General features: G+C 47.1%; 1 protein-coding gene across 2 annotated transcripts in view; it reads left to right on the forward strand.

Moving 5' to 3' along the window:
• The first annotated feature begins 501 nt into the window (after nt 1–501).
• TNFAIP8L3 (TNF alpha induced protein 8 like 3) overlaps nt 502–25,195 on the forward strand; it is a 41,341-nt gene continuing 16,647 nt past the window's right edge. Inside the window, exons 1-3 of one of the 2 annotated variants that reach the window (XM_036442122.2) lie at nt 502–675; nt 4,623–4,759; nt 5,062. In XM_036442122.2, the coding sequence (XP_036298015.1) occupies nt 624–675; nt 4,623–4,759; nt 5,062 (190 nt within the window). In that variant the 5' untranslated portion in view covers nt 502–623. The remainder of the gene's footprint in view (nt 676–4,622; nt 4,760–5,061; nt 5,063–25,195) is intronic. The other variant, XM_036442097.2, reaches the window with a different exon arrangement.

Raw genomic sequence — 25,195 nt, forward strand, 5'->3', positions numbered from 1 at the left:
CCTTTCCCAAGTGAGGAAGAAGATCTAAGTTGAGTCACTCTGCCCCAGGGCTTGTAAGCAGCGGAGTCACACCGAACCCGCGCGTCCCGACACCCTCTCACTCGGAACTTCACATTTTCCTATTTGGCACCTTTTCACCTAAGGATCCTCCAAACTTGGCCACACCCAAGAAAAAGGGATCAGCCTCGCCCACCGCGCCCCTGCACGGCGCTCCCGGAGTCCGGACTCCGGGGCTCCGGGCGCGGGCAGGAGGCGGGGCACCGCCCCCGGGTTTTTAACCCCCGGCGGGACCCTGCGAGGCGCCGGCGGCTCCCGCTCCCAACCACTCGCGCCTCCCTCTCCCCCTCCCCGCTCCCTCCCGGCGCGCCCCACCCTCCGCCCCGCGCGCCCCACCCTCCGCCCCGCGCTCCCCTCGCGCAGGCACCGGCCGGCGGGGAGCGGGCGGCGGGCATCTCTGCGGAGCCGCCTCCTGGCCACGGCCGCCACGCACAGCCCAGCCCGCGCCTCCCGGGCTGCGTCTCCGGGTGACCGCACCGCCCGCGCCGGACAGCCCGGGCCGGGACGCTCGCCGACTCCCCGCGCCCCGCAGACGGGCAGGAGGCTGTGGCCGCCCAGCCCGCAGCATGGACTCGGATTCCGGCGAGCAGAGTGAGGGCGAGCCCACCGCCGCCGCAGGTACTGACTGAGGGGTCGCCGCAGCCCTGCCGCGGGGCAGGGGCCGGGAGGGGAGAGGCCGGGGCAGGAAATCGCGAGTGTTTCTCGGAGCTGCCAGGCGGGAGGCCAATCCCCAGCCGCTGGGTCCCTTCCAGGCGGGGACTGGCCGCTGCTCCGCGCTGCGAGTTTGCTGGGGCTTCTCCCCTTTTGCACCCGGGCGCGCCGGAGGCTAAGGGGGTGCGTCTGTGTGTAGCTCCCGGCGCGGCAGGTCTCCCGCTGCGGGCTGGGGTCTCCGGAGCTGGATGGGGTGGGGGAAGGTTTGGGGAATCCAAGACCTGTCTGTAGTTTGCTACGGGGAGGATTGCAACATATCTGCCTCTGAAATAACTTTCCGAGCTCTTGGCCCCGTCCCCGAGTCGGGGGCGACGCGGCCGCTGCGGAGCAGGTGACCCGGGACGAGAAGATGACTGGGGACTCGGGAAAGAAATACCCCGCGGGTGGACGTGCAAGGGTCAAACTACAGCTAGCAGCTGCCGTTTCGCTAGACGGTTTCGCTAGACCGGCCGGTGCAGAAGCATTCGCGCCCCCCCCCCTCCCCCGCCTGTCCTGCACGCGCGCAGGGGGTCCCGCGGGGGCGCGCCGGGGCCGGGCCTCGCCTGGAAGAGGCGCCGCCGCCGGCTTTTCACAATCGATAGTTATTGAAGCAGTGGGTGGATGCTTAGGAAAAAATGAATGTCCTCCCCCGCCTCTCCCTGATACTGAGCAACAGGAGGAAACCACCCACAGCCTTGGGTGGACTTACTGCTGGGCTCTGCCCATCTCCTCTGGCTGGCTCTGCCCGCCGCCCTGGCATCCAGGCACCGGAGACAAGAACATCCGAGCCACGTGCCCTTTTTGCGCTCCCCCCTCCCCCCGTGTGACCCTGAAGGCCAGCTCTCGCCAGCAGACCTGCGACCTGAGTGCTGGGACCCACCTGGTATAGACCCGAGGCCCCCGGACTAGTCCCCACTCTTCCCAATGTCAGACCAGTGTCCTAAGGATGGGGGGACCAAGTGACAAGAGGGCACCATGAGCCCAGGAGTGGGTGTAGGAAAGGCAGGCTCTGGAACCAGGCAGGACAGCGCCAGGCGCTGTGCCGAGGACCCTACGTGTATCATTCCCCTTCATCCTCACAGCCCCTGGCCAGGTGACCGCCATAGCTTGCCCACGTCTCACAGCCAGGGAGTAGCCAAGGACGGAGTCCTTTTCCACTGGGTCACACCCCTCAGCCTCTCACAGGACGGCTGTGGCCAGCACCTTCAGGTCGGTGGGAAGAGGCTGCAGCAAGGAAAGGTGGCATCACCGAGATGCCCCTGTGTGAGGATTCCTGTGCGCACGCCAGGGCTACCTGCTTGTGTAGGTATAGTGAATACACATGAGCCCTTTGCCCGCCTGTATGTTTCTGTGACTGTGAAACATTAAGGTTTCATTTCACAAGTGATTTGTGGGTCTTCTCACATCATGTAAAAGTTGCAGTGGTTGTTTTGTGTGTATCTAAGTATATCTTCAAAAGTGAATGAGGGGGCCGAAACTGGTTTGGCTCAGTGGATAGAGCCTCGGCCTGCGGACTGAGGTTCGATTCCGGTCAAGGGCATGTACCTTGGTTGCGGGCACATACCCAGTGGGGGGTATGCAAGAGGCAGCTGGTGGATGATTCTCTCTCGTCGATGTTTCTAACTCTCTATCCCTCTCTTTTCCTCTCTGTGAAAAATAAAAATAAAAAAATTTAAAAGTGAATGGGGGTGGGGGAGGGCAGTGACACTGACACTTTACTTTCTCAAAATCCCAGGAACTGACAAGCTCTCCAGGCCCACCCTGAGATGCCCTTTGGGGTGATGGGGAGAGGAGGAGAAGGTGGGGAGGAGGGAGACAGTCTAGAAAAGTGAGTACTTAGGTAAAAGGGGCAAAAGGTATTCTTTTTTTTTTTAATATTTTATTGATTTTTCACAGAGAGGAAGGGAGAGAGATAGAGAGCTAGAAACACCAACGAGAGAGAAACATCGACCAGCTGACTCCTGCACGCCCCCTACCGGGGATGTGCCCGCAACTAATGTACATGCCCCTGACCGGAATCGAACCTGGGACCCTTCAGTCCGCAGACCGACGCTCTATCCACTGAGCCACACCAGTTTCAGCGGCAAAAGGTATTCTTAAGATTCTTAAGCTGTGACTCCTTCCAGCCTGCCCAGCGCTGAGTACCTGAATGTGCTCACATCCCTGTCAGAAGGCCTCTGCACAGCTGACAGCAGACATTGCCACGGAAGTCAGGCGGCCAGATGAAGAGTAGGGCAGCCAGCTCTTGTGAGCTGTCACCATTTGTTTGTGCCTCACTGTTTTCTACAGTCATCCCTTCTTTCTCCATGTGCTTGAATCTCACAAGCCATTCTGAATGCCATGAGCCATTCTGCTACACGGCATTCTGTCTCACTCACTAGTTATTTTCAGTCTTAAAGTATTCATTGAGACAAAGCTTCAAAGCTTGATGTTAATTCACCACCTTGCAGTGGCTGCATCTTGTCAAACAGAAACTCTGTTGCAGCTTCAGATACAGGTTAAATGATGGGTATGTTCGCCATAGGGACTGACCTCTGTCCCTCTAAGGAGTGTGGACCTGTATCTGTGCAAGCTGGATGGGTTTTAATTCAGAAGGACAGGAAAACAAGTGGACCTCTTAGATATCTGTGTGTGTGTGTGTGTGTGTGTGTATGTGTATGCACGCACATACCTATTTCATAGGGAGTTGCCATATAAAGGCTCCTTCCTCCTCCATGCCCTGCCCTTCCTGAGCTTGTGAAAAAGCCCTGCCCTAAATGGGCCTTATTAAGGTCAAGAGCCTGGATTGTGGAATCAGGAAGACCTAGATTTCAATCTCTACCTGATAGGCAAGTTACTTAGCCTCTCCAAACACCAGTTTCCCCCTCTGTAAAATGGAGATTAGCCATAGTACCACAAGGGGCTGTGAGGATAAATAACACATGAAAAGTATTCCTGGCTGAAACCGGTTTGGCTCAGTGGTAGAGCGTCGGTCTGCGGACTGAAAGGTCCCAGGTTCGATTCCGGTCAGGGGCATGTACGTTGGCTGCGGGCACATCCCCAGTAGGGGGTGTGCAAGAGGCAGCTGGTCGATGTTTCTCTCTCATCGACGTTTCTAGCTCTCTAGCTCTCTCCCTTCCTCTCTGTAAAAAATCAATAAAATATATATTTAAAAAAAAAAAAGAAAAGTATTCCTGATAGTCATTCAATACATGGTAGCTGCTATTTTGATTACCACCTGCTTGGATTATGTGGCATAAGAACACTGCTAAAGAATGCGCCCCCATGGTTTGTAAAATGTAACCCATAAGCATTTGTAAGCCAATTAATATTGTTGTCATTATTATCACATTAATGCAACTGTCTGAGATTTTTTTTTTCTCTCTCCAAGGTGGGGCGTGTGTGTGTGTGTGTGTGTGTGTGTGTGTATGCGTTTGCTTGTTTGTTTTGGGTAGATTATTTGGGGGGGGGGTAGATTATTTTTAATTTATCTCTTTTCACCCTCATCATCTTCCAGCACAAGGCACAAAGATGGAGATTTTAAATCTGCTTTCACCACCCTTTCCTCCAGCTCTAGGAAAAGTTGTAAAAAGCAGAGAACCCCTTGCACAATACACCTGGGAACCTGGAGATTAGCCACTTCCATGCCACTTCAAATAGAAGAAGAGGGTGCATCTTCCTTACCCCCCTCCTACCCATACACACACACACACACACACACACACACACATACACACACACATATACACATACACATACACATACATACATACACACACAAACATACATACATACATACACACACACACATACACACACACACATTTTCCCTTCAAGGTAGCAGGCGGCACGGGAGGTACTCACTGATCTCTCTTCCATTTTTGCCCATCTCACCATCACGAATTGGCAGAGGAGTGAGGACGTCTCCAAGGACCACTTACTCTCAACCCCTTTCAAGAGACTTTTCCAAAGATCTCCTCAGCGCCAGCAGATCTCTCCTCTAGCGCCACTATGTATAGGAGGGCCAAGGGGGGTGAGATCTGTCTCAATCTGCATTTTCCGTTTTTCAGGAAGCACAGGATGATGCTCTGTGTCGTTCTGCTGTCTGCAGCGCCTCTGCCCTTCTCTCGTTTTATGGTTCTTTCTATGATTAGGAGAGAAGCAGAGTTTATGGAACACTGGATTCATTCCAGAGACCCAACTTGGCAGTCTGTCCCTTGAAATCCTAGAGCTGGGTCTGTTAACTCCGCAGTGATTGAGAGTCTGTCCAAAGATGCAACAAGCGAGTCAACATTAGCTATGTCAGCTTTTTCCCTTTCTGGCTTGTAAGACCAGGGTAGTCTACCCAGCTGAAGGCAGACAGCTAGCTGGTCCAGGGCAACCAAGCTGACGAGGCATCCTTGCTGCCGGGTAGGTACTGCAGACAAGCATTTCCGTGCTGTGGAGTGCAGATGTGGAGTAGAACTGGAAGACAATAAAGGAAGTGGAAAACAGCAGGCTCCTAACATTTCATCCCCTAGGTCCCAAGCTTGGTCCGTGTGAGCAAAGTAGCAAGGAGTGCGTAGGACCGATTGGTGGCCAGAAGGAGGGAAGGTGTTTCCAAAGTCAGACCCCACCGAAGCAAAGGCACACACAAACAGGGAGGAGAGTGGAATGGAGGCAATATGCGAGGGAGTACTGGGGATAAAGTTAGAGGAGTGGAGGAAGGGCCGCTTATAAGAGGGTCTTAGTAACTTGGTCCTGATGGTGAAGAGAGACTCCCTCTGGGCTTACTATTGAGCAGAGATGCGACCACCGGGGAGCTGGGTTTGCAGAAGCCACATTTGACTGACCCGGGTTTGAGCCTCAGCTCCCAGGGTGTGGGCACAATATCAGAGGGGGTGGCCGTGCTGAGCGCTAAGGCGAGGCAGAGAGTCAGGATGCAAATGCCATTTCAGAGGAACAAACTGAAGTTGGCGACAGGTTGTACAAAAGCAGTGAAAGGAGACTGCCGTGTTGACAGGGGTGAGGGCGGGGAAATGCAGGAGATGCACTCCCAGCCGCTCCTTCCATCAGGAACTTCGTGACGTCTGCCTTAAAGATACTTTCCACCTGTAGACAGTAAATCATGCCAGTGCATTCATTCTTGGTGAGGTTCTGGAGTTCGTTGATTCTCATTGTTAGGTTCCTGGAGGAGGCTGTACAGTAACCTTTGTCACTGAGAGAGGACGATTAATGGACGGACCAGCTGAGGGCAGGGACCTCCTGGGGATGACGTACCGCTTGGCTGTTAGTCCCAGTCCCATGTTTCATTCCCGTTTGTGGACATACTCAGGGGCCTCTGCCTTGTTCACACAGTGGGCTGTTGCTACTTTGAGAATCAGGACTTTGTCTTGTGCTTTCATGCTCCCGAGATTTTTATGGACATAATAAATAAATGGATCCTGACGAGCCTCCTGAGAACTCTGCACTAAGAGGCCAGATAAACAGCCAGAAACCTGTCCAAGGAAGCGGAACTGCCAACGCTTCCTTCCATGTTTGGTTTTGCTTCATTGCTTTAAGACTCCTCGCACTGTCTAGGACACTGTGTTGGAAAGTAACGGGGAGCCAAGAGAGATAAGGACACAGCCCATCCTGTCCACAGGACTTGAGATCAGGCGGGAGGAGAGGACACATATGCTGATTACCACAAGCTAAGCCAGTGCATGACGACTCCTGATCTCTTTGCCTGCGATTACACCTCAGCCTCATCTCTGTTTATGTTCTTGCTTGACACCAGCCACTTTCTACTGTGTGCTTCACGGTTATTTCTGTATACGTCTCATCTCTTGCTTTGAACTAATCTAAAGCCAAGGTCTGGGTCTTTTTCACCTCTCACCAACCCTATTCAGGTGCCCTAAACACAGTGCTAGCTGGATGGGTAGGTAGATGTACAGGTGGATAAGTAGACGTTGTAGGTTGGTGCCCCAGGAAGCAGGCTCTGAGATGCAGGTTAAGATGCAGTAGGTTTATCTGAGACTGTTCTTGGGATCAATACCTGGGAAGAAAAGAGAAATAGAGGGACACTTGATTGTAATGCAGACCTAACAAAGCACCATGCTCTGGAGCTGGAATAGCTCTTCGAATTGTTCTGAGTTGGGGTGACGGGCCAGGCCTTTATATATAACTAGAGGCCTGGTGCACGAATTCGTGCATGGGTGGGGTCCCTCAGGGTGGTCAGCAGGGATCAGGCCCCAGCTCTCTCCCCCAAGCTCGCAGCCAGCCCTGAAGCCCCACCTGGCACCCCACCGTGGCCTGGCACTGCCCCCTCACCTGCTCCACCATCCCACCGAGGTCCCGCTCCGGTTGGGGGCCCATCAGGGCTGGCAATACTGCACTGCCACCTGCTGCCAGAACAGCATCTCAGATGCCTGCCATGTTCCACACTGCCCCTTGGTGGTCAGCACATGTTTGAACAATTTGCATATTAGGCTTTTATCATACTTCTGCTGAGGGCCGTTTTAAGGCAGCATTCCCAGCAGCTTGTGGAGTGTTTGGGCTCTGCAAGGCCGGCGGCATCAGCAATAACTAGAGTATGATTTGGAGCATGGGGCATGGTGTCTGTGGTTCTGGTGGAAAGGCTTCATGGAAGGATGGGCCTTGAGGGTGGGGTCCCCCTGAGAGGCCACCTGGAAGAAGAAGGCTGTCTTCCTCAAAACATAAAACCGGGTGCTGTGCTGGTGGTTGTAGCCAACATGTAAGTTTCTAGAGGTGGTGAGAGAATGTTTATGAGTATGTAAACATAAAGCTCTATTTCCTGTTATATTTCTCTTTAAAAATATGGCACCTGCTTTTTCATTTGTCAATAAAACCAAATTATAGTCACACTTCCCATTAGCACTTTCTCTAACTGGTTATTTTCCTCCAAAGTTACCTTTGGCTCCCGCTTAAATTCACATGTAAATCTCTAGAGAAAAAAAACAGACACTATATACATAATTTTGTTGTATTTTTCAGTCATTTGGCTTCCAACGCTTTATGTAAAATGCCTGTGTAGGTGGGTGTTTGGGCTATATTTTGTACAAGTATAGAAATAAAAAAGAGAGAAGAATTTTTTTCTTTTAAGTTTCCCCTAGCAACCCTATCCAAGAAAACATCAAAAGAGTGACTACCCTTTGCCCCACAAATATTAAGGCATGCCAAAAATACACATTTTTTTTTTATACATCAAAAATACTCCTTTTAGGCTACTGCATGGCACAAATTCTGAGGCTGCCTTAGAACAATCTTCCCGTTCATATTGGGTTTCCTAAACATTACTGCCTGGGAATAAATTTGAGGCTGTCCATGGAAAATTTAGTGTGCAGTGTATAAAAATGGCAGGCTTGGCGGCACAGAAAGTGCTAGACACACCCTAATAGAAACCAGTATTTTGTAACTCAGTTCTCCAGGAAAAAAAAGACACGCTTTGGCAATGTCCAAGCATTGGCTTCAACTGTTGAAAAGCCGCAGGAGCAGCCACCACTTCCAGGTTCTCTACTCAGAAGTCAAATACGCTTTCTTTCTGTGAAACCATTGAAATGAAGCATTCTGGTTATGCATAGCTTTATGGTGGCTCCCAGTTTTTTTTTTTTGTTTTGTTTTGTTTTGTTTTTTTATAGTAGAGGCATCTGATTTTACGTGCAGGAGGGAATTCTGTGAAGGACTGTGCTGGTGAGCACGCACGCCCCCCATTCCTGATCTGGGGCCTGTGACTATGCCAAGAAGATAAACTGATCTTTCCGTGTAAAATAGGGGAGAGGGGTGATGGGGCCATCTGCAGGGCAGGCTTCTTTCTGACCACAATGGAGTCTGGTTCCTTGGTTTCCTTGGGATAACAGTGAGAAATTCACGAGGGGGGGGGGGGGTTGGGGTTACAGAGTAAGAGAAACTAGGGTGCAAGACATGGTTAATATCAAAGAAGATGAAAAGCTGTAAGGATAGTCTTCGTCAGCCAGAGTTCAGTCCCAGCGGGCTAGTACTGAGTGTAAAATAATAGTGATGTTTTGGATTTGTACTTATTCTTTTATATTAATTAAGCATGCAGAGTGTAGTTGAGACTGAGTTAACTATTTATATTTAACACTTATACTGGCTTTCAGGGCCCCATTTTATAGACCAGAAAAACTAAGGCACAGAGAGACTGAGTGACTTGCTCAGGGATGTGCAGCTTGTGGGTGGATATGAAACCAGTCTAACTCCAAAAATGGTGATCTTGTACCAGGTAGACTATGTAGTTGGGTCAATGGATGCCACCAGGCTTCTTTGCTTCTCCTACCAGCTCCCTTGAGACTCAGAACCTGACCATTAGGTTCTTTCATTTGGTTCCTTCTTTTTGGTTAGGACCCTATTTTAAGCTGCAGACATTACCTGCATTAACCCAGTAACACATGGGCAAGGATGTTTGGCACTGGCTCTGGAACAGGGGCTGGTGAGGGGTAACTTGGGAGGGAAGAAGGGGAGAGCAGTATAAAGCTGTTGCCATGGAAAGAAAGTCCTGGAAGGACCCTGCAGCCACTCTTATCTCTAGAGTGAGAGGGACCTGGTGGATGGTGAATGTGACAAACGCTGAGGGGAGAGAAGGGTTGAAAAGCAGTCAAGAAAGGTGCTAAAGACAAACCAACATTCTCTTTGGCAGAGTGCATCTTAGCTGGGTCCTAAGCCACTTTTCCCCACTCCAGCATTTAGAATCTTTTCAGATATAACATCCCCAGGGCATGGTAACCAGTTGGATTCAAGAGGGAGAAAAAAAAAACCTCAAATATGGGACTGAAGCGCAGTGACAGGATCTTGAGATTCAGAGCCATACAACTTGGGTTTGGGTTTTCAGTGCTATCTCTTAATTACTGCTGTTTAGTAACATTATTTTCTGACCAAAAGAATGCATGCTCTTGGTAGAATATATGAAAACAATACAAAGACGACAATCCAATAGAGCCCTAAGAATAGATGTGCTTTTCCAAAGGAATGAGTGTAGTTCTAAGGCAGTTTTGAAAAGATGCAAGAGAGCTTTATTTTGGAAAGAAGAGGGCTTTATAAGAGAACTAGAGGCCGGGTGCACAAAATTCATGCACAGTTAGGATCCCTAGGCCTGGCCAGCGATCCGGACCAATCTGTGGGGCGATCAAGGGATCCCACCTGGCACCTGCCTTGGCCAGCCTGAGACCTGCCAGTTGGGGGCAGCTCCTATGTTGAGCACCTGCCCCCTGGTGGTCAGTGCGTGTCATAGCGACTGGTCTTTCTGCCGTTGGGTCAATTTGCATATTAGGCTTTTGTTATACAGGATTGGAGCCCCCCTTTCTGAAATGTTTACTTGGGGACACTAAAAACATCTGGCTATACTGTAAGACAGTGTCAGAACCAGACCTGGAAGCCAGATCCTCTGGCTCCTCTATTCTTCTTCCAAAGCATATGTAAAATTTTTTTAAAAGGAGCTGAGTTATTCTGGGTGTCAGGATATCAAACACATTGATATCCTGTTTCCTTCCAACACTTTCCACCAGGTTCTTGCTGCCCCTTCACTCTTATTCCTCTCCTGAGGCTTCTCCCTCCCGGGCACATCTGCCCAGAGGTCAGGCCACCACAGGCCCATGCCAGGCCCTTCCCTTTGCCCCGCCCACACCTGTCTCTCAGTCAGAATTGTCCTACATGGAGCACCCGGAAGATTTTTACTCTTTTTTTCTTTAATACCCAAGAGATATGTGGTAGGTTTTACAGATGCCCAGTGACTATTAATTGCAAAGGTTAACTTACTTTTAGTTTAATAGCTACCAAGCATCAGGAATAGGTTTATTCTTTTAGATTTTATCTTTTAGATGGATTTTTCCTTTTTGTAAAGTAATCTGTTCATCTCTCAGCCTCTCTACTCTTGGAATTTAACTGCATAACTTAGCGATTCAGTCTTAGCCAAACAAGGCAGGCAGGACTAAGTTAATACAGAGTCCGCTTTTAAAGAGCCCAGAGTTGTATCCAATGGGGATTAAACCTGAATTTTCTTGAATTTTTTTTTCCTGTTGGCCTCTCTGTATAGAATCCTGGTTTCCCTATACCTGTCCTCCATTGCTCCTGCGGCATCCTTCATTATTTTCCCTAAGACCACGCTCTCGGTTTGTTCTTGTCTGACAATACACCTTTATTTGGAAGAGATCATCCAGTCTTAGAGCATAAAACTAAGGATTCCCAAAGCTGTGGCCTAGCCCAGTCTCTCTCCAGAGCAAGAATCCTGCATTTCAGAGGCCTCTGGGCCCCTCCTTACTGTCTAGGGAACGCCTCAGCTCAGCAGCTCCTTACCCAGATCATTGTCTTCCCTTCACCTTTTCCCAGCTCTTCAGGTGGCCTCAACAGCCACCAAGTTACACCGCTGTGAAGTCATAAGAACAATGAAACACCCTATACACATGATCTCACAGCACAAACAGGACATGGATAAAGCAGGTATTCTTCCTCCCAGCTTACAGATGAAGAAACAGATTCAGAAATATTAAATTACCAAATCTATAAGAAATGGATAAGTGTCCATAGTATATCACCTCCCAAGGCTGAGCCAGGAAGAAATACAAAAGCAGAAAGTAAGCGGTGGATTTTTACTATTTAAAACTCCTCTCCCCCCACCCCATTAAAGGGGACAGAAACAAACATAAACATCCAGCCTAAACTATCTCAATGTTCAGTGAGAGGAGGTCTAAGGTGGCAGAGGCATGGAAAACAGGAACTCTCCCTTCCCGAGCTTCCCTCTGAGCAAACCAAATAGAGATAGAGAGCAATTACTCCTTGGAGACACCTGAGGGCTGAATGAACAGCTTCTGACCACAAATAAGCGAAGAGACCCAATGGGGAAAGCTGGGAGGCCCCCGGAGCCCTCAGAGAGCTGTGGGAGCTCAGGAGCCCAAGATCCGCCTTTGTGTATGTTCCCTCCACTTCTATCCGAGTGCTTTGGCCTACCTGCAAGTCACCACTGCCCCCAGCTATGTTGGCTGGAGCCTTTTCCCTCTGGAGCAAGCAGGAACAATGGCACTTCACTGCTAAGCCTGGCCTCAGTGTCCAGAGCCTCGGGTGGGAAGCACCTGTCCAGCTCTAAGCAGCTTCCCAAACCACCTGGCACATATTGCCTACACTCTGATTACCTCTACACCCAACCACTCTCTGTCTAACAAACAAGGGGGAGACCGAATAAAGAAGCTGAGGAGCCACAGGAGCTCTTTAAGAACTGTGGGAATGCCGAAACCGGTTTGGCTCAGTGGTAGAGCGTCCGTCTGTGGACTGAGGGGTCCCGGGTTCGATTCTAGTCAAGGGCATGTACATTGGTTGCGGGCACATCCCCGGTGGGGGGTGTGCAGGAGACGGCTGGTCGATGTTTCTCTCCCATCGACATTTCTAGCTCTCTAGCTCTCTTCCTTCCTCTCTGTAAAAAATCAATAAAATATATTTAAAAAAAAAAAAAAAAAAAAAAGAACTGCGGGAACTCTTTGGGGTTGGAGGGGCTGGTCAGGACCTTTGTTTATGTCTCCCTCTGCCTCATATAGTGGGCAGGGTCTCTAGCCAGGTGCTTTGGCCTATCAGCAAGGTCACTGCATTGGGTTTCCAGACTCATTCCAGAGTCCATTTTGGCCCCAAACAAAGGGAGCAAGCAGGATCAATAAGGTATTGCTGTATGTACTTGGTCTCTCTACCCAGAGCCACTCTGGCTCAGTAGGCCAGTGCCCCTGAGGCCTGAGGCACCCATTTGGCTTCTATCAGCCTGCCAAACCATCCAGCACACACAGCTTACACAGAGGCCACTTCTACAAACGGCCAAAATAGCTAGCAATAGCTATTTTTGCCTAATTCATATAAACAAACATTGAAAGACAAACAAAATGAAGACAGAAGAATATCTCTCAAATGAAGGAACAAGAAAAATATTGGGGGGTGGGGACAAACAAGGGAAATGGAGGTAACTCCATTATGACTATTTAAAGAAATGGTCATAAGGATGATGACCAAACTTGAGGGTGGAGCAAAGGAACTTGGGGAGGCCTTCAACAAAGAGTTGGAAAGTGTAATAAAGAACCAAGCAGACCTGAAGAATGCAATAACTGAAATGAAAAACACATTAGAAAGAACCAACAGCAAATTGGAAACTCAGTAGAATGGATCAGAGACTTGAAAGACAGACTAGTAGAAATCAACCAATCAGAATAGCACAAAGAAAAAAAGGATTAAAAAAAGAAGAAGAAGAAGAAGAAGAAGAAGAAGAAGAAGAAGAAGAACAAATAAAAGAAACCAGCATAGTTTAAGGAACCTCTGGAAATAACATCAAGTACTCAAACATTTGCATTACAGGGATCCCAGGCAGAGAAGAAAGAGAAAAAGGAACAGGAACTTTATTGAAAGAAATAATGGCTGATTTGCATCTCTTGGGTGAATAGTGACTTTGGGCATGTTTTCATAAGTCTATTGGCCTTCTTTATGTCCTCTTTTGTAAAAGATCTATTTAAGACTTTTGCCCATTTTTAAAAATATATATTTTTATTTATTTTAGAGAGGAAGGGAGAGGGAGATAGAAACATCAATGACGAGACGGAATCACTGATCAGTTGCCTCCTGTATGCCCCCTACTGGGGATCAAGCCTGAAATCCAGGTATGTGCCCTTGGCTGGAATCAAACCTGGGACCATTCAGTCACAGGCCAACGCTCTATCTACTGAACCAAACCAGCTAGGGCTGCCAATTGTTTTTATTGGAATGTTTATCTTCCTTTTCTTAAGTTGTGTGACAATGCAGTACCATCTCACATCTGTCAGAATGGCTATCATCAATAAATCAACAAACAAGTGCTGATGAGGATGCGGAGAAAAAGGAGCCCTCATGTACTGCTGGTGGGAATGCAGACTGGTGCAGCCACTGTGGAGTTTCCTAAAAAAATAAAAAATGGGCCGAAACTGGTTTGGCTCAGCGGTAGAGCATCGGTCTGCAGACTGAAAGGTCCCAGGTTTGATTCCGATCAAGGGCATGTACATTGGTTGCGGGCAGCTAGTCGATGTTTCTCTCTCATCGATGTTTCTAGCTCTCTATCTCTCTCCTTTCCTCTCTGTAAAAAATTAATAAAATATATTTTGAAAAATAAATAAATAAAAAATAAAAAATGGATCTTCCATTCTACACCATGATCCCACTTCTAGGAATTTATTCCAAAAAACCAGAAACACCAGTCAGAAAGAATATACGCACCACTATGTTCATAGCAGCACAATTTATAATAGCTAAGATTTGGAAACAGCCTAAGTGCCCATCAGCAGATGACTGGATTCGAAAATTATGGTACATCTACACAATGGAATACTATGCTGCCATAAAAAAGAAAGAATCTTACCCATTTGCAACAGCATGGAAGGACCTGGAAAGCATTGTGCTAAGCGAAATAAGCCAGTTGGAGAAAGATAAATATCACATGATCTCACTAATTTATGGGATATAATGAACAGCATAAACTGATGAACAAAAATAGATACAGAGACACAGAAGCATTGAACAGACCATCCAACCTCAGGGAAAGAGAGAGGGGAGGGAGGGAGTAGGTGAGAGAACAACCAAAGGACTTGTATGCATGCATACAAGCATAACCCATGGACAAAGTCAGTCGAGTGATGAGGGCATGTGCTGGGGGTTTGGGAACGAGTGGGGGGGAGGACAATGGAGAGAGGGAAGAATTCATATGTAATACTTTAAACAATAAAAATTTTTTAAAAAGTATAGCTGAAAACTTCCCTAACCTGGGAAAGGAAACAGAAGGATAGAGTTCCAAACAAGACAAACCCAAAGAGATCCACACCAAGATTTATTATAATTAAAATGACAAAATTTAAAGAGAAGGAGACAATCTTGAAGGAAGCAAGAATGAAACAAGATAAATAAAAAATAAATAAAATTGACAAGTCTTCAACCAAACTTACCAAGAAACAAGGAGAAAGAACCTAAATAAAATTATAAATGAAAGAAGTTACAACCAACATCACAGAAATACAAAGAATCATTGCAGAATACTACAATTATATGCCAACAAATTTGACAATCTAGAAGAAATGGATAAATTTCTAGAATTATACAACCTTGCAAGACTGAGCAGGAAGGAATACGAAATCTAACCAGATCTATTACCAGCAACGAAGTAGATTCAGTAGTACAAAAACTTCCAACAAATAAAAGTCCAGAACCAGACTGCTTCATAGATGAATTGTACCATTTAAAGAATTAATACTTATGCTTCTTATACTATTACAAAAAATTCAAGAGGAAAGTATGCTCCCAAACTCATCCTATGAAGCCAGCATTACTCTGATACCACAACCAGACAAAGACATTACAGAAAAAGAAAATTGAAGGCATATATCCTTAATGGACATTTATGCAGAAATTTGCAACAAAATATTAGCAAACTGGATTCAGCAATACAGTAAAAGGATTCTACATCATCATCAAGTGGGATCCATCCTTGTATAATTACCAAGGATGTTTCAACATTCATAAGTCAATCAACATGATACAAAATAAAGGCTAAAAACCATATAATCATCTCAATAGATGCAGAAAAAGCATTTGATAAAATTCAGTCACTTTATGATTAAAAACTCTCAACAAAGTCAGTACAGAATTTATATATATGTTATTAGTTCTAATAGTTGTGTGTGTGTGTAATATATGTAATATATGAGAGAGAGAGAGAGAGAGAGAGAGAGAGAGAGAGAGAGAGAGAGAGAGAGAGAGACTACACACACACACAACTATTAGAACTAATAACTTAATTCAGGAGGGAGGTCAGTGATGGGCTGAGGGCTCATGGGTGGATGAAGAAGTCAGGTTCCAGCCATCCTTAGGCTTTTGTTTCATTTTTATTAAAAAATAAACTTCTCCACATAAAAATAGCTCTGTCAAATGGTCATAACCCAATGAGAGGAGCTGAAGTCTAAGCAAAGTCTGAAGACGGGTGAAGGCTGCTGGTAATTAGGGGCTGAGACTGTCATATAGGCAGGAGGGAGAGCAGACAAGGATTAAGCACAGCTGGTCAGGTGATCTGGCAGTCGGGTCAGGTGGCAGAGAAGTCAGAGGGGCAGAGGGCTGGCGGACAGGATCATTCTCTTGAGAGTCACTGACCTGCAGCGGGTCTGCCACTCATGGCTGTGCTAGCCTTCTTGGGCCTCTCCACCTGGAAGGTAGCTGTTCTTAACCTTAAAGAGGCCAAAACTTAGAAATACAGGCTCCAAAGCAAGCGGCCTACTGACCTCTCACCTCATAAGCAAGTCCTGACTTCTCCACTTTTGCCCTGTCTCCCTGGCCCCAGATCTCTGCCTCATCCTTGATGCTCCCTTTCCTTACAGCCCCTCAGACTGGGTGCTCCTCTCCATTTATTCTGCCTCTGGCCCCCCACCCACCCACTAGCCCTTCTGAGCAATAGAGAGACTAAGGCAGTGGGAACTCTGAGACCTGTGGCCATGATTGGAGACTAGTCATGAAGCAAAGATCTTAAAAGCTTCCAGAGAGAAAACCAGGCCTTTATGAATGTTACCCTGTTTCCCCGAAAACAGACAGTGTCTTATATTAATTTTTTCTCCCAACGTTGTGCTAGGTCTTATTTTCAGGGGATGTCTTATCTTTCCATGCGCTAGGTCTTATTTTCGGAGGATGTCTTATTTTCGGGGAAACACGGTACTAGTTTTCTAAATAACACCACCAAGAGCTAAACAAGTGGCACAGTGCCTTCGAATTCTCCAGGTGAGTGATTTCTGACCGAGTTCTGAGTCCAGTCTAAGCATCAGTCAAGTGTGCGGGAGGAAGAGAGACATGTTAGGACTCAACATGTTCCAGTCCTTAGGCAGGCAGCTGTGAGGTCAGGAGTCGGCCAGCTGAGGCTACCCCAGGCCAAGTCCAGCCTGCTACGTATATTTTATAACCCACAAACTAAAGCATACTTTTTTTAATGGTTACATTTTAAATTTCTCTAATAATTAAAGTGTAATATGCTAATTAGACCAGACGTCCTTCTGGATGAAGCCAGGGGCTTCGAGGGAACCCCGGGTCCCAAGTGCCAGAGGAAAGCTGGTGCCTGCAGCCGGGGGAAGGCCTACTCTTGCATGAATTTCATGCATCAGGCCTCTAGAAGTTACATAAAAACCTTGATCTGTTTTGCTTTGGCCCTTTATTCTCTAGCCCAGGGGTCTTCAAACTTCTCTCATTATGAGAATCACCTGGTGGAGGTGTTAAAACACAGATTCCTGATAGCACTTCTTATAGTTGGGATCAGGGAATCTGTGTTTTAACAACTCCACCAGGTGATTCTCATAATGAGAGAAGTTTGAAGACCCCTGCTAGCCCTTCAAGGTGGTTTGCTGGCATCTGTGCTAGACAAAATGGCCCACTGAAAGAAGAATAATGAAGAAAGAGGAAGCCATGAGAGGTGGACACAGGAGCGGAGGGACAAGTTTGCAGGGAGAGCTGGGAGGACAGCCCGGAGCAGGCTTAGCGGGAAGCACACCCAGACGCAGGCCAGGGCAGAGTGGGCCTCCCAGAGGAGTCTCCCGGAAAGAAAGGTGAAGTGGGCCATTGGTTGGTGACTTTGAAACTATTGAGAAGAACTTTACATTCTGCTAGGAAGTTTGGGAGTGGATTCATGACAGAGAAAACTAACCAAAATAAGGCAGTGTTTAACTCTGGGAAAACAAGATGAAAATGAAAGGAAGTGCAGTCATAGAAGTGATGGAGCATCCGTGACTCAGCTATGAATGGTATCTAAATGACAGGAAGTATGATGTAAAATAGAACCAAATGGGAAGGTAGAAACACATGGAGAAGAGATTGAAATCCTCACCTTTCGTCATAGGAAGTTAAAAGCAAATAAAATCAGGAGCTAACAGTATCAGTAGGTAATTTAAATATAGAAAGGTAAATGTAGAAAAGCCAGTTCTCACCAAGGAGTAGCACCATCAAAGCCAGCTCTCACTCAGCCCAACGGAATACAGAATGGAAGCTGGAGTAGAGAGAGGAGTGAGGAGACCATCATTCGGGTGAGAAATGAGGAGAGTCTGTCCTAAAGTGGTGCCAGTGAGGCAGAGAAAGGCAGATGCATTTGAAGATACCAAGGAAGCTCAGTCGACAATGTGATGCACCATTAGATGTGGGAGGTGATGGTGAAAAAGAAGGCAAGGATGGCCCCCAGGTTCTTGTCTGGTCACTTGGCAGGCAGCCAAGCCACTTATAATACAAGGAGGAGGGCTGCAAAGGTTTGGAGAAAGGAGATGAGTCACGTTTTGAATGTGTGGAGAGAGGTGGGTCTGTGGAACTCTAGTAGAGGAGTCTGGTAAGAAGTAATATATGTGGGGGTGGGCCTCAGGGGAGACTCCTGGGCTGGGGACACAGCAGGAAGTGATCAACATCTGGACAGGGGTGACATCTCACTCGGGGAGTGTATGTGGCAGGAGAGAAGAGAGCCCTGAGTGAACTCAGGGGAACGCCACACTTAAGGCATGGACAGAGGCAAAGGAGCCTGGAGAGGCTGAGAAGGACCAAGGGGTGGGGTCGTCAGGAAAGCAGAGACCGACTGAGGTCCCCGGCTACAGAGGTCAGGTAAGACTAGGGCTGAGGGGTGTGTCAGGGTGCCACTGGCTTACAGAGTTGTTTGTATGTTGCAGAATAGTTAGTATATCTGGCCCCACCCACTAGTAGCCTCTAGAACCCTCCACTCACATCCTGTGACAACAAAAATGTCCTTCCGTGTGTCCAAACACTCCTCAGGGACAACTAGAGGCCACTGGATAAAGTTGGTGAGAGCAGTTGCCATTGAGTTTGGGGTGAAGCCAGGGAAGGAGACCACAGCTCCTCTGGCTCCCTACCCCCTACCCTGGCCATTCTCCCTCAGGCCTCTCCTCTCAGCAACCCCACCCTAGGGTTATGACGTCACTTCCTGGGCTGACCATTCACTGTTGGTTTTCTGAGGTTTAAATGTATTACTGAGTTCCTACTATGTGCCAGGGATACCACAGTAGAGAGAGCAGTCCAGGCCTCCCCTGCTCAGCAGGAGCTTGCAGGGAACAAACAAGTACAGCCCCATGGGAGGTGCTGGAATAGGCCATATGGGGGGTCAAGTAAGGGAGGAGGGGCACTTGGATCTGAGGAGAAGGTGCACAGAGGCTGAGAAAGGTGAGGCACTTTCTCTTTGGGGCAGAGAGGTGGGGAGAGAGGGGTGTGAGGCTCTGGGATTTTGGACATGACTCCACACGCCAGGTGTGGCAGCACAGGACAGCCTGCGGGAGCTGGCAGTCTGCTAGGTGGTCTGTGGGCCTCGAGACCAGCCCGGGAGGCCTTAGGGAGCCTGCTGACCCCTGCTCTGTAGCAAGCACAGGCTGGCGTCTCACAGAGCAGTCGGGGCCCCATGAAATTGGGGGAGGGAGAAGCATTTTAGAGAGAAGCCACAGAAAGGGAAAGCTGGAGGCTCTGAGGCCCGTGCCCCATGAGCTTGAGGGGGAAAGAAAGGCAGGAGCCGTTCTTCTGAGGGAGCACCACAGTGGCAGAGCCGGGAGCCAGCTACGAGGATGGAGAGGAGCCAGAGACAGGAGGGAACACAATTAAGCCGTTGGCTCACGTCTCATATGTGCCAGGGTTGTTTTCTTCATGGATTTAAAATCTCAATTTCTGACTCTGAAGAAGTTACTATTATACCAAGGCGATGAAAGAGGTTAGAATCATCTAGCTCAGTTCCCTCGTTACACAGACCTAGAAACCAGGAAGGTGAAAACTTGAGCCCAAGACACACGCGGAATGCACTGTGGGACCAGGCTCTCACCTCCATGCCTTGCTGCGCCCCAGATGGCTTGAGACATCTCCCGTTCTTTCTGTGTGGGGTCTGCCCTGTATTTGGGGAGGGACTCCGTGGCCCCAGCGCTGGCATCCTGACTCCACAGGGCAGCCACTGTCCGCATCTTGGAGTGACCATATCCAGTGACTTGATCTGAAACTTTTTGGTGGCACTATCTCATATTATCACAAAATGTAATTTTATTTGGAGACTAGAGGCCCAGTGCACAAGATTCATGTACTTTGGGGGGGGGGGGGGGGGGTCCCTCAGCCCAGCCTGCACCCTTTTGCAGTCCAGGAGCCGGAGCCCTCCGGGGATGTCCAACTGATCCTTAGTGGTGCCACAGAGGCGAGAGAGGCTCTCGCCACTGCCACTGCACTCGCCAGCTATGAAGCAAGCCCTGTGAGCTGTGAGCCGTGAGCCCGGCTTCTGGCTGTGGGAATACACTGACCACCAGGGGGCAGCTCCTGCATTGAGCGTCTGCCCTTTGGTGGTCAGTGCCCGTCAATAGCAATCAGTCAATTTGCATATTACCCATTTATTATATAGGACTAGGGGCCCGGTGCATGAGTTTGTGCACCTTTAAAAGTACTGTGGGCTCGCTGAAACCGGTTTGGCTCAGTGGATAGAGCATCAGCCTGTGGACTGAAAGGTCCCAGGTTCGATTCCAGTCAGGGGCATGTACCTCGGTTGCGGGCACATCCCCAGTAGGGGGTGTGCAAGAGGTAGCTGATCGATGATTCTCTCTCATCGATGTTTCTAACTCTCTATCCCTCTCTCTTCCTCTCTGTAAAAAAATAAAAAAAAAATTTTTTTTTAAAGTACTGTGGGCTCAAGGCTGTAGTGGGCACGTCCTCCGTACCCCATCTCTGCTCTCCTGCCCTGCCCCTCCCGCCATGGCTCCTGGCCCCCCGTCTACAAGCAGCCTCACTCCCACCACCATCGCTCCTACACACTGACAGTGCCAGCCCCACTCACACCTGCTGATGGTGCGGAGCCATTGGGGTCGGCACCAGCAATGAGCACAAGTGGGGCCGGCGCCGTCAGTGGGTGCGAGCAGTGGGTGCTGCCCTGATCACCCCTCAGGAGCAGGGGGAGGTGGGAAAGTCCGCAGGGATGATCAGGGCCAGCAGCCACCACTCGCACCCGCTGATGGTACCAAGCATTCGGAGCCAGCTCTGGGAACTGGCAGCGGGTGCAAGCACCAGGCAGGACTACAGCACATAGGAGCAAAGAATTTTCAGTAACCACCAGAGGCTCACCACAATGACAGCAACCGGCACCCCACCTCTGCTCACCAGCTCCACCATCCCACTGCAGTCTGATGCCCACCATGTACCACACTCTGCCACCTGCTGCCAAAGCCCACCATGTTCCACGTGTACCCCCTGGTGGTCATAGCTACTGGTCGTTCGGTTGTTCCACTGTTTGGTCTATTTGCGTATTAGGGTTTTATATAGTTATTTACTGCCTTTGAGGCAAGTACAGGGAAAGTGAAATTTAAAAAGGAAGGCTCAGAGAAAGATGCATTTCTGAGTAACTTCCAGGAAGGCAGGTCGCTGCAGCCGTTTGAATGTTGCAGAATAGTTGGTGAGGGATGTGACTGGGATTCCAGGGCTCAGGGTGGTTCTGTCAGCGTAGGGTCCCCCCAGAGCATAGGAGCTCAACCTCAGAGCTTGAGGTACTCACCTCCCATCTGCAGGCTGGGCTAGATACTGACCCTGGCACCATAGATATCCAAAATGAGACTTGATTCATGTCTCAGATCTCAAACTCATGAACAATAAAATGATGATCACAGAATATGCATAAGGGGTATTAAAAGTGATCTATTATGTGTCCCTTTCCTGCTGCTCCACTTTCAAATTGACTGAAATCCAAAAATGTCATTGCACAAAATTGATATTTCACTAAAAGAAGTTGAGTAGAACATTGAGCGAGTCGCGGTGCTGTCTGCCAAATCGTCTCCCGTCCAGAAGTACCTTCTGGTTTCTTCTCCCTCGGTGTTCTGACCCCTCTAAGACAGCTAGCCGTTTATCTTTTTCTTTTCTTTTTTTAAGCTGAAGGTTAATGCATTACTATCATTTATCTAACGCCAGCACTTTCCGAAAGCCTCCATTTATAAGCTGAAATACACACTGTCTCAGGCCATATTTTATTTTCCAATAAAGATGAGAGTCTTCCACTTTGTTGCCTGCTTTTTAACACTTTGGGTTTTACACCTGCACTCCAAAAACGAAGACTTCCAAAGACTGACTTTTCTATTGCGTCGATGTATTTGCTGATTTCACATATTACCAAGTTGGCGTCCTCCCCCAGTTCTGAATTCAGCATCCCACTGCTCTCCTTGTTAGCAGCCTGATGGCCTAAGCCTGGATTTTTGGGCGCCTGCTGTGGTGAACAGTTTGAGCACTAACAGCAGAGAGAGAGGATCACCAGAGAGACAGACGTGGCCTGTGCTATCTGGATCCCCAACAGCTCCTGAGTATTAAAATAGCTGGTGAGCGTGAATGAGGGGGCTCTGGGGGTGGCAGGAGGGTGGGGGCTGCTGTCAGGGAAGGAGGCTTCCTGCAGGATGTGAGCGCTGAGGGTGTGGCGCTGATGCTTATAGGAGTGCAGACGGCAGCCCCACGGGGCCAGGCTCTGTGTGAAAGACAACGGCTGGACCTTGGGCTGAATTCAGACAGCATTTGCGTGCCTTCAGTTCAGCCTGTGCTCATGAATACACACCTCATTCCAGGGAACACTCTGAATAGATAGAATCTGGGCCATAAAGAATGAGGAAGGACATGCTGAATCATTCATTCATTCATTTAACACACATTTATTGAACAACCTGTACATGGCAGACACAGCCCAAACTGTGAGCATACACCAGGCCTCTGAGCATCAGTGAAAGAGTGTTTGTGAATATTAAATCATATGTGCCTGGGAGAATGTTTGGAAAAATACAGACATGCTAACCATGACGCATGGTGGGATTGGGGGGACTCGTTTTCTTCCTTTAGCTCATCTGTCTTTTCTGACTTTCTCAGTGCTCATGTAGCATTTTTTGTAGGTAAATGATTGAGAAAAAAAATATTTTGAGAAATAGCTCCTCAGTCTCTCTTCTCAAAACAAAACAAGATAGCATTGAAAATTATGCCAGTGATGGTGTTTACCACTTTATTCCTGAGAATGCTCTCCCATTCAGACTGCCTTCTTTGTGGATGCTCTAGAGCCGCCGTTTGCCGCTCTGTTGACTAATGAGTTTGCCGACCACTGACCTAGACTCTCGATTCCAGTAATTACAGGCTGTTGTTGTTCCTTGTGATTAAGTCCCTATCTCAGTGGTCGGCAAACTCATTAGTCAATAGAGCGGCAAACCACGGCTCGAGAGCTACATGTGGCTCTTGAGCCGCAGTTTGCTGACCACTGCTCTAGAGAAAGAAAAAAAGCCAGAGAGCTTAAAATAGTTAAATCAAAAATTGAAACTTTTTGTCGTTTTGGGGATTATTGCTCTCCCACAGGAATAAACATTACTAAAATTGATTCTCCACTCTTAGATTACACACTGCTCACGAGTGGCTTAGTGGACAAGTTTTACTAAACCTTCAGAAAAGTTAACCTTCACCTTACACAGTCTCGGAGAACAGAAAAAGAGAGCCACTTGATCCATTGCCTGAGGATAGTTTACTCTGACATCAAAATCAGACAAGGACTATACTAGGAAAAAGTTATAGACCCATCTCATCTTTTATCATATTTACAATATGCTAAATACAATATTTGCTAATAGAATCTTTCAGTATATTAAATCCATATGCATCATGACCAAGTACGGCTTATCTTTGGAAAGCAAAAATAACTTTGATCAAAGGGTCTTTTGATAATTGGTTAAATTCACTTATTAAAAGGGATAAATCATATAATCATCTCAGTAGGTACAAAGAAAGTGTTTGATAAAATTAGATATATAGTCCTACTTTGAAACAAAGCTTTAGCAAAACAGGAACAGAAGAAAGATTCCTTAATTGGATTGGTGATATCCATCAAAAATCCACAGCAGGTGTCATTTTTTTAGAGACAATTTTGTTAAAGTCAGGAACAAGACAGTGACCCAAATAACATCCTTACTATTCAGCATTGTACTAGAGGTTACCACCAGTTCAATAAGGTAAGAAAAAGAAATAGGAGGAAGAAAAAAAACACAATTATTTTGTACAGGCAATGTAGTTGTTCACATAAAAAAAACACACACAAGATGTGCTACATAAAATCTATTAGAATTAATAACAGAACTCAGCAGAATCTCTCAATTGGAGATAAATATATAGGAATTGGTTGGGTTCCTATATATCCTTAATAACCATTTAGAAACTATAATAGAAAAAAATTACTCTTATAGTAGCAACCAAAGCTATATGGTACCTAGAAGTAAATCTAATGAAAGATATGCAATAACTTTATTGAAATAACTATAAAACATTATTGAAGGACACAGAAGACCCAACAAAATGAAGAGATACATCATGTTGAATGGGAGACTTAATATAAAGATTCCAGTTTACCCCATATTAAATACAGGGTATTCATGGCATTTGGTCAAATGATTGATCCTAAAATTCATATGAAAAAGGCAAAAATAGTCAAGGTAATTTCTAAGAAGAACAAAATGAGAACTTCCCTATGGCTTATCAAGATTTATTATGAGTATAGTAATTTTATAGCAACCAAGACAATGTGATATTGGTACTGAAGTGGATATTGCTCAATGGAACAGAGTAAAAAACTCAGACTCTTGATTTGTTTAAACCTGATAAACAAAAGATGGCCTAAAAGATCAGCAGCAGAAGGTTGAACTATTCAATAAATTGAGTAAATTGTGAGAAGAAAAAGGTACCTCATGCAATATGCACAAATAAATTCCAGGTGGATTAAAGACTTAAATGTGAACAGCAAAACCTTAAAATTTGGGAGAAATCTGTAAGACTCACTTATCACCTAATGGCAGGAATAGTTTTTTTAAAAACACAATGCAGCCCTACCTGGTTTGGCTCAATGGATAGAGAGTCAGCCTTCAGGCTGAAGGGTCTCAAGTTCAATTCCAGGCAAGGGTGCATGCCCAGGTTGCAGGCTCGGTCCCCAGTAGGGGGCATGCAGGAGGCAGCCAATCAATGATTCTCTCTTATCATTGATGTTTCTATCTCTCTTTCTCTCCCTTCTTCTCTGAAGTCAATAAAAATATATTTTTAAAAAACTGCAAAATTATCACAAACTATAAAGGAAAATATTGATAAATATGACTATGTTAAACTTTTTAATTTCTGTATGACTGAAGATAGCACATAAGTTAAAAGATAATTTTACAGCCTGAGAGGCAATAGTGTGATCAGCAGAGGATTAGCATCCATAAGGTATTAAAAGCTCTGACAAATTAGCTGGGAAAAGACATACAATCAAATTGGGAGGGAATAAAAATGAGTAAATTATATGAATGAACAGCTCACAGATAAAAGGCCTGAATGTTCAATATACACAGAAAATACATTGAATCTTACTAGGAATCAAAGAAGTTTATATTAAAACAAGATACCATTCTGTACTTATCAGATTGGCAGAATATTGAGAGGTGGACTATTTGAAGTGTTGATGAGGAAGTGGGACTGT

Source organism: Pipistrellus kuhlii, unplaced genomic scaffold (assembly GCF_014108245.1).
Source record: "Pipistrellus kuhlii isolate mPipKuh1 unplaced genomic scaffold, mPipKuh1.p scaffold_m20_p_1, whole genome shotgun sequence".
Lineage (NCBI taxonomy): Eukaryota > Metazoa > Chordata > Mammalia > Chiroptera > Vespertilionidae > Pipistrellus > Pipistrellus kuhlii.